The following is a 12,515-nucleotide window of genomic DNA, read 5'->3' on the forward strand; positions in this document are numbered from 1 at the left end:
ATGTGAATTTGGGGGACAAAAGCATTCTGGCCACAGCACATGGGGAGCACTGAGGGTCAGGCTGGGTGGGAGTGCTGAAGGGGTGAGGTAGAGAGGCTGGCTGGCCTGATGTGCGGGCCAGGCATGCCTGGTGAAGGGTCCAGTTTTATTTAGCATCGGTGGAAGCAACAGAAAGGATTCACACCGGATTCACACACGGTCAGCTATGGGAGGTGATCGAGAGACAGAGTGCTGCTGGGGTACCTCAGGTGAAGACAAAACAGACCTGCAGCCATTGAGGCAGCAGCAGCGGGGCCGGGAGGGGGACGTGGGAAGAGAGGGCTCGAGGGGCAGAGCTTCCAGGATGGAATGCACAGGAGGGAAGGAAGCCCCTGCACCCAGCGGCTGGGGCATGCGGGGACCGTGGGGCAGCGCTCCCAGGGGCGGTGGCTCAGCATCTTGGTTCACAGGGCGGAAGTGTGAAGGGCAGACACGCAGATGGAGATGGCTGTGCTAGATGCACCTGCTAAGGGCCTTGGCTTCAAATGGGATGGAGAGAGGACATTGGTCAGCAAAAAGATTGGGGAGAGAGAGAGCTGAATGACGACCCGGAGAAAGCAAGCGGGGACAGGAGGACTGAGGAGGGGTTTCTCTTGACCAGGGGAGGGGCGCCCTTTATTTGGGCACCAGGGGAAGGAAGTCAGAATGAAGGACGCCTGGGAAATGTCACCGTGGGGAAAGGAGTTAAGAAAGTACATGCCTGGGAAACGTTATTTTCCCATGGAGCAATGAGCATCTTATAGATCACACTTATGGAGCATTTACAATGTGTGGGGACTGTAAGTCCTTTATGTAAATGCATTCACTCACTCAGCCCTCCCAGGGAGGCACTGCTCATACCCACACTCTGCAGAGCAGGAGACGGGAGCAGAGAGAAGTGAAGTCACTTGCAGAGGTCCTGGACCATGAGGGCACAGCTGGGATTTGGACCTGGACGTCCAGATTCAGCCCCCAGCCACAACCGTTATGTTTTGATGGATGACACATGGCAGCCTCAGCAGCCACTTGAGGTTGACGTTGGGAGTGAATAGAGCAGGGGTGAGAAGTGAGGCCGGGGATGGCTGCTGGGGGTGCTAAGGGGGCCTGACCAGGATAGCAGGGCTGGTGAGCAGCATTTACGCCAGCTGAGAGCGGGGAGCGCGTGCGGGCTGACCCAGTGCCCTCGGATGCTCAGTGACCCAACAGAGCAAAGAGGAGGAGATGTGAGACGGCACCAGCCAGGGCTTACAGAGGGCGAGACTTGAGACGAAGGCATCCAGAGGTCAGATTGTGGGTGATCCTGTGTCTTGTGGGATGTGAGGCCACACAGGAGGATGGCAAGAGGGACACAGGAGAGGAGGAGCTGGCATCAAAGAGGTCAGAGGACCTGGGTCCTGCGAGTGAGAGCGTGAGGTGCTGGAAGGACAGAGTCTAGTCCTCGGCTGGACTATTGGAACCTAAGGTTTCAGGTGGAGGTGTGAGGTCAGGATGTGCCGTGGGAGGGGGTGATGTGGAGTGTGAGTTCTTCCACTGAGCTAGGAGGACTGTTGTTGGATGGAAGTTGAAGTCACCCACGCAGTACAGAAAGGCAGGGACGGGTCGCAGGTGGAGCATGAGTGGCCAGAACCTGGGAGGAGAGGTCCTGCACGAGGCCCAGGGGCCCCGTGCAGTGCAGAGCAGGGAGGCCCGATGTGGAAGTCAGCGTTAACCACCTTTTTGTTAGCTGGTTGGCTGTGTTGTCTAGAGTGAGATGCGCTATGGCTGGGACCCCTGTGAGAGAAGAAGGATGTGGGGTGTGGGTGACAGCACGTGGAGGACAGGTGACCGGAGGGTTACATCTTGGGGGTGGTCGAAAATGGCTGGGATGAGGACTTAGGGGGGGAACCCTTAGACCTGCATTTCCCACAAACCCCTCTACATCCCTGGCGTGGGGAAGGGGTGTCGGAGGCCCCAGGAGATGAGCCGTCTGTGTGTCTGGCAATCTGCAGATTGCTAAGATGCCTCTTGGGGAGCCTAGGAGCTGGATCTGGCACAGAAAAAACCCTCTTCCTTTAGAGACCTCACCGTTCCACCCATAAACACCTGGGGACTAGAAATCGGGTCAGGCCAATCCACACACAAGCCACAAGCCAACGTTTCCAGGGACAGGAGGTCTGGCTGGTATCCCCACATCCTTGGATGACAGGTGCACATGACATCATCCGTCACAGACTCAATGCTTTAGGACGGCTCCCTCTTTGCAATCTTGGGGTTGTTGCGGCTTATGCAACAGCTGAAAAAATATCTTCAACAAACCTAATGCTGGTGAATTTAAGGGATTTGGGTTTCACAATCCTTTCTCAGTCATACAGGTGGCTTTGGTGAAGTTTGAGCCAGTTGACAAACGTGTGTTTGGCTCAGTGCGGTAATCTAGTGTGTTTGGATCAAGGGCATACCTGGAAGCAGAGACTACAGCTGTTCACAAGCTGGACTTGCAATATTGCTGAAGAGAAGAAACATTGGTTCAGCAGAGGAGGGAGACACAGAAACTCACGTTAGCTTTTCTCGGCAGTTCAGAGTTACACACCAGGGACAGGGCACCTTACCTGTCAGAATCCGGGGCATCTTACCCAATGAGCTTCAGGAGAGAATTTCTTTCAACATCCCCATGGAGGTGTGCAAGACACCAGTATTTTACTGAACACTCCAAATGCATATGCCCTCTTGCTATCTAACACGTTAGCTGATGTTTCTGAATTCACTTCAATTTCAAAAAGTATTTATACATTAAAAGTCAAGTAGGGGATTGGGGTAAGTAGCTACAATATGCCATACAGTAGTTCTCCAGGTGTTTCAAATGATTGCAATAAATATACTTGGTTTTCTTCCTCTCTGAGAGATAGGAACGAACGCTTTACTTCACTCTCCCTTTCTTTTCATGGACATAAGAGACGGTCAGGCAAAGCCTTTGTCAAGACTGTACAAAGTTGCATAATGTCTAGTGAATGGCTTGGATATTCAAGCCCAATGAATGACTTGCATAAAGAGTCCCTTCGATGCTAATTTAAAATGAATTATTTCTGTCTTTTTGTCCAGATAAAAAGCAATTTTTTTCAAGGAAAATAGGTTGTTGGGGAAAATTGTTCTTTTCATATATTTGCGAATTTCTCCTGGACTCGACACTCACAATCGTCTCAGCTAGGTGTGATGTTTCAATAACTGAATTCCTCGCTGGCTGGCTCCACCTGGCTCTCAGAACTGGCCCCCTGCAGTCTGGCACATCCTAGGGTCTCTATTTTTTAAAAAACTGGAAACTTTATGTAGCTTTTTCCGCCTCCCAAGAACAGCTCTCTCTCATTTTTGTTTTTCTTAAACAGCAAGTTAGATTTCCAATCCTCTTCTCTCTGAATGTGTGTCTCTCTTTTAAGAAAATACCCGAGCCACATACTTTCCTAATTAATGAAACTGAATACAATTCAGTGCAATTTAAGCCTCCTTTTCAGTCATCCTGTCTCAATGTAAAAACTGATCATTACAGTTCTGCAACTTAGAAGCAGATCAGATGACAGAACCACACGAGCCGCTCTGTCCCCAGGCGGAGTTGTGCAACTTGCTGATCGCTACTCCCTCCCCACTGGGCTCCAGGAGTTCCTTCAGCCTCGGGAGCAGTAGATCTGGGCCAGTAACTCCTATCTGTTTATTCATGCTGACAGTTCATGAAAGATAGGTACTGTTGCCATAACAACCCTTACACGCCAATGCGCTGCATCTATGATTCAGAATGTCTGGTCTAAAAATACTCTCTGGCCCTGTTAGAGGCCGAAGGGGCTATTTTCGGGTTGATGGACTCAGAAGGTCTGACTCCTCTTACATGCCCTGTTCATTTAACCTGTCTTTTCCAGCCAAATGAGACTAACTTGTCCATGTCCCCTCGTCCAAGGACAGGAGTCAGCTTCTGGTCACTTCCACCCAGTGCCTTCCCTGGAAGATGAGGTAGACAGGTCAGGCTGGGAGCAAGGCTTTTCTCTTTTTAAACAAACTTTTTATTTTGGAATAATTTTAGATTTACAGAAGAGCTGCACAGATAGTACAGAGCGTTCTCATACACAGTTCACTCAGTGTCCCCTCATGCTAACGTCTTACAAAACGGTGGTACATTTGTCCGAGCAAAGAAATGGACATTGGTACCTGACGTAACTAAACTGCAAACTTTATCTGGATTTCTCCACCCCCAGCTCCAGGATCTCATCCAGGAGACCACGTTGCATTTAGTCTTCACATCTCCTTTGTCTGGTCTGTGACAGCGTCTGATTTTCCCTTGTTTTTCGTGACCTTGACACATTTGAAGAATACTGGTCAGGTATTTTGTAGGTTGTCTCTTAATTTGGGGTTGTCTGATGTTTTCTCCTGATTAGGCTGGGTTATGGGTTTTGGGGAAGAAGACCCCAGAGTGAAGTGCCTTTCTCCTCAGGGGACACATGGCAGCAACATGACTGATCACTGGGGATGTGAACCTTGATGGCTGGTCAACCTGGTATCTACCAGCCTTCTCCAATGCAGAGTTGCTATTTTTTCCTTTCCACAGCCAATTTTTTGGAAGCCAGTCACCAAGTCTAGCAATCACCAAGGGGGAGGTAATTAATGTCCACCTCCTGGAGAGGGGGTGTACACATAAAGGATGACATGGTTTCTAGCCCCTCTTGCGGACAGAGTGAGATGTGTGTACGTGTACCGATGTTATCTCTGTTTATGTCTGTATCTACTCTCTGTATGTATATTAAATAAGGATGAGTTCACACTGATGTCCCGACTCGACTCCAGCACCACGGGCCGTTCTAGCTACCCCTTGCTGACATGTCACTTCTCTGATAGTGAGAAACCTGGCCCCCACTATGCACCACATTACGTACTGGTTCAATCCTAGTGTACATGTAACGTAACTTCAGAATCATTGGAATATTATTTTTAGCCTACTTTTCTTTTCTTTTTAATGTCTTTCCGCTCTGCCCACCATATCCTTACCTATTGAAATTTGACACAATTAATATGCTGCTTTCTTTATGTTTAGATTAAAATAGGAACCAGATCATGAGTAATTTCCCGAAAAGCCTGACTTTGCTTAATCGTGACTGGGTCTGCCATCTCTTCCTTCAGGCTGGGCCTGAAGTCACTCGTGCATATTCCCAAATGGGGTAAATAGATCTCCCCCAGATTCCCTTCTCTGCATTTTCTGGAACAGCATTCTGGCTGCTGATATCAGAGTCCATTGTCTTGCTCCTTCTGCTGGCTCTGATCAGCTTCTTTTGGACAGAGCCATGCATAGGAGGGCTTCTGGCCTCTTGTCCAGTTGCCACACATCTTCTTCAGTCTCCTCAGTTCTGTTGTACAGCCAGAGGCACAGCTGGCTTTCCCGCCAACTTCTGGGTCCCGGGTCCTCTCTTCCTGATGCGCTCCTCCTGCCTCCCAGACATGCTGAGCTTATATTGACCACAAGGGTGTGGAATAGCAGACATTCTGGACCTCTCTTCCCTGCTGGGGGACCTCCTCACTCAGGGTCAAATTTCAGAATCGGACACAGAGAATGTCAAGTTCTTCCTTCAAGCTCATAAAAAAACTCACAAAGTTCAGGAGTCCATGGCTACTTAAGAGGTTGAACTGGACTTGAAACAACCAGAGCCTGAACAGGAGAGAGAAAGTGGGGAGAGAGTCCCCTTATCCTGGAGCACAGTGATTTATAATCATCACAATCTGAATTTAACCTTGAAACCCTGAAAGACACCAACCTATAGACCAAAATGTTAGCTTAAAGCTAGAGTTGCCCGCGTTACTGGAACAGTCATGAAGCTGGGCTGCGTTGGCTCTGGTCCCACAACCTGGTAGGGGTGCAGTTGGACCTTCTTTGCCACAGAACATGACATAATCTACCACCGGTAGCCAGAGTGTCTCAACTCAATTTTCTTCCCTAGCATCTTTTTAAGAGTCATCCTCCAAAGAAAGACAAGAGATCTTTAAAATAATCCTTGAAGCTGACTAAACCCCAGACTTTGCTGTTAGATTCTCTTTGCACATCAACGTTCATTGTGGTGGGCACTTTGCAGACTCTTAGACAAGAAGGGTACCTTCTGAGTGTTCCAAACAGCCTCTTGTTTTCCCAAACACACCTACGTTATTTAAAATGTGTATCTTATCTTATCTCTTATATCTTTCCGATGGCCTCATCCCCCTGAGTCCCTCCCACGGTAGATGGACAGTTGAGTGACCAAATGCCAAAAAGAGTCTTCTGGGTGTTGACGTGTCTGGGCAGACGTGCAGGAGACCTTGCTGCTGACCCCAGTGCTGGGTGGGCCTCTCCTCCTACAACTCTCTCCCCTCCCCTTTCAAATGTAGGGGGAAAGGGACAGGGAAGGAAAGGGACAGAACAAAAGCTGAAAAAGAAAGTGTGTGTGACGGTTCCATCGTCAGCTTTCCCGCCCGCAACTTCCCGCCCTGTAGGAAACAGTTCTAAGCAAATCTCCACAGTCCTGCAGACCTCAGCTGCCCCAGAGAATAACAGCTCCATGGTGCAGATGGTGTCTGGTCCCCCTGGGGCTGGGGGCGAGGGCCGTCTGTCCATCCTGCCCCATGCTGGGAGCCCACACGTGACATTTTGGTTCGCTCATTATCTCACTCGCATGCAGAGGTGGTGCCTTGCATGTCCCCGCTGTCTGCAGTCACAGGTCCTGTATTACCTCCACTCCCTCCCCGGGTGGGCTGTTCGGGTTATAACAAGAAGGGGAGGAGAGGAAGCCCAGCTCTCTCTCCCCTGGATTGCCCCACCGCTTACTAGTGTTCTTATTTACCCTCTGAGAGGGTGTGTTGGCTCTTGCTGCTTTACCTGTTGGTGTCCTATTCACCTATGAGGTCACCATCCATCTGTCAGTCCACTTAGTCATTCAGTAAGTATTTTTGCTGACTCTTTGATAGCATTGGAATGACCATTCTAGATAAGAATGGAGTCCACAGTCTAGCGGAGGACAAGTGGAGAAAAAATAATGAGTGGTGGGAAGGGTGTGAGGGGCCTGTCCGAATGCTGTGAGGAGGGCGAGGCCCTGAGGACGCTGGTGGGACGGCGGTCATGGAGAACTTGACAGAAGAATCACGGCGGGGGGTGCTCACCGGAGGAGCCTGTCACAGGCACAAGGCACAAGGCACAGGAACGTGACCAGTGTGGCCATAGTGGGGGCATGGTGGACAGTGGCGGGAGGTGCTCTGAAGGGGCAGGGCCAGGTGGAGGGACCTGCCTCCATGATGAGGCTCTTGGTCTTCTTCCCCCAAAGGCAGGGGGCCACGGAGACTTCTCAGCACGGGAGTGACAGGACATATTTACATTTGAGAAAGATTATTCGAGGAACAGGCTGGGGGATAATTTGGAGTAGAGAAAGACTGGATATGAGGAACAGACTACTCTAGAGGTGACGACAGCTGAGGCAGTGAGCTGTCGAGATGGGACAGACAGGCTGAATTGGCAAGAAAACCCAAACATCTGGGAGTACAAGTCTAAAGAAAGGGCCATGAACTTCACAAGAGCAGAAATCACGCCTGTGTCTGCATTTACAGAGCTCAGTGCCATGATTGTTGCCATATGGTAGGTGCTTAATAAATGCTGGGATGGATGGACAAAATAGACCAGACAGTGGTGTTGGTGGATGGAGGAGGAGAAGAGGGGGTGTGAATGCAGCTTGCGCGACTGTGGGAGAGACACAAGTTTGCTTCCCAGCTGAAGGGGAGGAGGTAACCAAGAGTCAGGTGGAGGTCCAGGAGAGCGGCTCGAACTGATGGTGTAATGTCCCCAAGGAGACAAGAGCGAGTGGGCCCTTCCTGGGCCTTGGTGGAAGGAAGGAGTCCACAGGGAGATGGGTCAGCGATGGCGGCTCAGGAGGGGCAGTGTTCTTTGTGAGAAGGCAAGTCCATTGGCCGAAAGGAGAGGGTGTGGTGACCTGGGCAGCTCAGGAGAAAAGAGAGGGATGGGGTTGGCCCCAAACATTGGCTGGAATGCTCAAGACAGTCCCTATGAATCAACTCTTCTCTGTTGAACACTGTCACCTTCCTAACTGTCTTCCAGACACACCAGCCTCCTGGCTCACGTCATGGAGATGAAGATTCTTCCAGTTCTCATCCGGGCATATCAAAAATTTTACCACGCTGTGAACAGGAAACAAAAAATCATTTACTTTCATCTAGAAGCATCATCAAACTGTACTAGCTTGCTGGGATGCCATAACAAAGTACAATAGATGAGGTGGCTTAAACAACAGACATTTATTCTCTCTCAGTCCTGCAGGCTAGAAGGTCTGAGATCCAGGTGTCGGCAGGGCTGGTTTCTCCTGAGGCCTCTCTCCTTGGTGTGTAGACGGCCATATTCTCTCTGTGTCCTCTGTGCGCTCTGCTGTTGGCGGCCTGGGTTCGGATCCCAGGCGCGCACCGATGCACCGCTTGTCAAGCCACGCTGTGGTGGCATCCCATATAAAGCGCAGGAAGATGGGCACAGATGTTAGCCCAGGGCCAGTCTTCCTCAGCAAATGAAGAGGATTGGCATGGGTGTTAGCTCAGGGCTGATCTTCCTCACAAAATAAATAAATAAATAAATGCCCCACTTCCAAGTATGGTCACATTCTGAGGTCCTGGGGGTTAGGATTCCAAAATATGGATTTTTGAGTGGACACAATCCAGCCCCTAACACAGACTCGGGTCATTACTCTCCCAAACCTTCCGGCAACCACCTGAGGGCTCTTTAGTCCTTCCATCAAAGCAGGCACGGAATGCTCTGACCCTACAGTCTTGCCTAGCTGAACTCTTTTGCTCTTAAAGTTTGCACCTACCATATGGATAGGAATGAATGTCCCATATAATGGTCATTCCGTTACTCCACTGTGGTCACTGGAAATTCTGAGGCTGAAATCACTTATCTCATAAGCCAGTGTGCAGTCTCTGCCGACATTCTCTAGTGAAAGAACACACGTCTTTGGCTGATAGAAGCCTTCCCTTTGTCTTCCCTTGTGCACGCAGACAGGCAGCCACACCTCCTCTTACTCAAGTCAGATCTCCAAGCTTTGTTTCTCTCAGCTACAAAGTGAGGGGTCCCTCCAGGGCCACCATTCCATGAATTCTCCGTTTCTTGTATATATGATGGTTCTTCACTGCTAGAGAACGTCGCTTGACTTGCTATAATCCACCATGTGAAATAGTTCTGCTTTTTAAAAAGGAAAAGGTCTTGTTGAGGATATGGGGCAATGGGAAAGGTACACTCTTCTCAGCAATAGTCGAAAGGATTATCCGAGGTTTCACAGCAGCCTCTTCCTCCCGTCTCTCCTTCGCAGTTCTCTACGGCGTTCTGTTTGAGAAGAACAAGGAGGCCGCCTTCGCTAACTACCGCCTGTGGGAAGCCGTGGGGTTCGTCATTGCATTTGGATACAGCACGTTTTTATGCATCTATGTCAAACTCTACATTCTCCTCGGGGTCCTGAGTCTGACCATGGTGGCGTATGGAATTGTCGAGTATGTGGAGTCCAAGAACCTGGCCCGGCCGCTGGCGGGAGAAGAGACAAAACCATCAGAGGAAGAAGAAGTACAGACAAGACTGTGAAAGCAGCCACCCCATGGGAGGTGATCTCGGAGGGCATCAGCAAGAGAGTTTTATTTGAAGATGCCTCAGAGTTTAAAGTTGATTCTTCACAACTATTTCAGCAATAGATGGCCATTCTGAAGACATAAAAAGGTTTCATTTCTTATGTAATTTTTTTTCTATTCTATCAAATTTTCCATCCACCATCTCATCAGTAGAGATCAAGAGGATCCATGAAGGAATCAGTTACTTTCAGATACAAAAGAAAAAAGTTTAGGGTCCAATCAGCCAACTGGAACTTGTTTAGAATCATAGAATCAACAACTTACATTTGTTTTTGTGGTTGTCATTGTTGTGTTTAAGAATTGGAAGGCTGTTTAAAATAATGCAGTCCAACACCATAATTTTCCAAATGTGTAAACTGACATCCAGGCAGGTCAGCTGACTACCTCCCAGAGTCAGTAAAGGCAAAGCCGGACTAGGGTTTACGTCTCTTGAGACTTATGGAGTATGAGTTTCTAAATAAATGCAATTATATTATGGACTTACCTCCTGTCCTAACAGTTTTATTCTAAATACTCACCTAGGTCACATACACAAGTTACAAATAAGTGGTTTAGCATGCTGTAGACCATTGGAAGTCTTCAAAAGTAATTTCAAATAAGATACAACATATAAGACTAATAACATGAGGGCCAGGCCCGGTGGCGCAGCAGTTAAGTGCATGTGCTCTGCTGCGGTGGCCCAGGGTCCACAGGTTCGGAGCCCGGGTGCGCACTGATGCACGACTTGTCAGGCCATGCTGTGGCGGCGTCCCATATAGAGTAGAGGAAGATGGGCACGGATGTTAGCCCAGGGCCGGTCTTCCTCAGCAAAAAGAGGAGGATTGGCATCGGATGTTAGCTCAGGGCTGATCTTCCTCACAAAAAAAAGCAAAAAGACTAACATGATAAAACCGGACACAAGGTGTATTTGTTATGTGTTGTGTGCCCATCTTTCAATCAGTACCTACGCCCACCAACAGTCTTTTCCATTCCTCACCTTCCTTAATGGCTGGGAAGCACAGTAATGCTGTGCTTCGAGCGCTTCTTTCCTTTCTGTGATGGCCTGTGGCCTCTGACACTCCTTGACAGGGTTCCCTGTGGTTTTTCTCTTCTCTCCTCTCACCCCAAGATGCCTCCTTCCCCCACCCCTCCTCATCCTCTGCTCCTCTCCCAGGCTTCTTTTTGCACGTCCTGTGAAGGCTCCCTCGCACATCTTCCACACTCCCCTCTTGTCTGTGGACAGCCCCCCGTGTGGCCCGGCCCCCACCCCAGCCTGCACTCCTCCAGTCCTAAAGCAAACCTGTCGTGTCAGTGTCCTGTTTAAAACCCTCAGTGGCTCCCATTTTCAACAAGGCAAGTTCTTTAGTCAGGCCCAGGGCCCTCCAGGAGGCCGCCAGCCTTCTCTCAAGTTCCCTCTTTCCTCTAGACCTTCACTCAACACTTCCTCTACCTTGAATACCTTCCTGCCCCCAACACCAATTCACCAAGCTTGATGAAGCTTGATGTCACCAAGACCCATGGGCTGTCCTCATAGCCTATCTAACATACACTTTATTATGTTTATTTTTTGGGTGAGCCTCTCCCACTACTAGACCTTAAGCTTTCCAATGTCTAATATGTAACACTAGTAGGCACATAATGAGTGTTTGTTGAGTGAAGAAAATGTATCAAGAATTCAAAGAATCATTAACCCATCTCTGCCTTTCCATGAAACGCCCGTCAAACCCCAGCCCCTTCAAACCCTCGTTCATTCATTCGCTCATTCAATGCTGGCTGGGCCCCTGTCATGCTGGACATGCAATGGTGAGCAAATACGGACACGGTCCTTCCTCCACACAGACGGTTTTCAGCCAAGCGAGGAGACAGGTGTTGATCAAATAAATATAAAATTCCACCTGCTCTGAGTGAGCGTGTTCATGGCCTCCTAGACGTCACTCGCCCGCCTGTTAGGATCCTGCCTTGACCCCAGCTTCTGTGGTGAGTGGCACTCCTCTCCGTCAGCCAGGCTCAACTGTCCTTCAGCACCTTCTCCTTCCACTGCCCGTGGGGTCGGGGCAGGTCCTGGGGTGCCTCCACTTCTCTGACCAGTCTTCTCCGGCCCTTCCACGGACCCACCACCCTGCTCCACACCCTCCCTGGCCTCACTGTTTCCTGACTTCGCTCCTCCCTGCAGGGCGCCAGTGTCTCCCATCCGCACCCGACTGACGACTCCACCCTGCAGCTCAGCCCCTGTGAGGGTTCCCTCTCATCTAAAGATCAACATTTGCATCTCGACCATGACTTTCCAGGCCCTTGGTGACTTAATCCCAGCCACCTCTTTTGCCTTATGTCCATGTCAGCCAAACTTAACTGTTCAATGTGTCTCTGAAGTGCCTGGTTCTTTCTTTGTGGGCCCTTAGCTCGTGCTACTCTTATGTCTATCCAAACCACTTTCATCCTCTCGAATGAAATGGCATTAACTCCCAGGCACGAATGAAATGCTATAACTTCTGGAAGTCCTCCACAGTCTTCTCAACAGAGCTGGGTCCTCATCTGCTCTAAAACTCTCAACTCTGTTTTCTTCCCCTTTCCGCCCCTTTATTGCAGGCTGCCTCATGTCGCATTTGTTTGCAGGACACCTGAGCATCTTTGCATTTCCCACAATGTGGAACTTGGGTCATTTCACAGAGAATCAAAGCTCAACAAGTATGTGTACAGAAGGCCTCAACGAGGGGTCCAGGACATGCGCTGTCCGCTCCAATCTGCAGGGTTGGGTTCCTGTAAATAAACCATGTAGGGCTCTCAGAGGCCAACTGGATCTAAGACGGGCTGATATGGAACTGATCTCTGGTTACTCACTCAGCTCAGAGCATTTGAACGTGAGATGTCCTAAC

The 12,515-nt window shown here is 49.6% G+C and overlaps 1 protein-coding gene across 10 annotated transcripts in view; it reads left to right on the top strand.

Moving 5' to 3' along the window:
• UNC93A (unc-93 homolog A) overlaps positions 1-10,002 on the top strand; it is a 36,308-nt gene extending 26,306 nt beyond the window's left edge. For all 10 annotated transcript variants that reach the window (XM_058533996.1, XM_058534001.1, XM_058533995.1 and 7 more), the window contains one exon: positions 9,354-10,002. In XM_058533996.1, the coding sequence (XP_058389979.1) occupies positions 9,354-9,619 (266 nt within the window). In that variant the 3' untranslated portion in view covers positions 9,620-10,002. The remainder of the gene's footprint in view (positions 1-9,353) is intronic.
• Positions 10,003-12,515: the final 2,513 nt, after the last annotated feature.

This window comes from Diceros bicornis, chromosome 39, assembly GCF_020826845.1.
Source record: "Diceros bicornis minor isolate mBicDic1 chromosome 39, mDicBic1.mat.cur, whole genome shotgun sequence".
NCBI classification, from domain to species: Eukaryota; Metazoa; Chordata; class Mammalia; order Perissodactyla; family Rhinocerotidae; genus Diceros; species Diceros bicornis.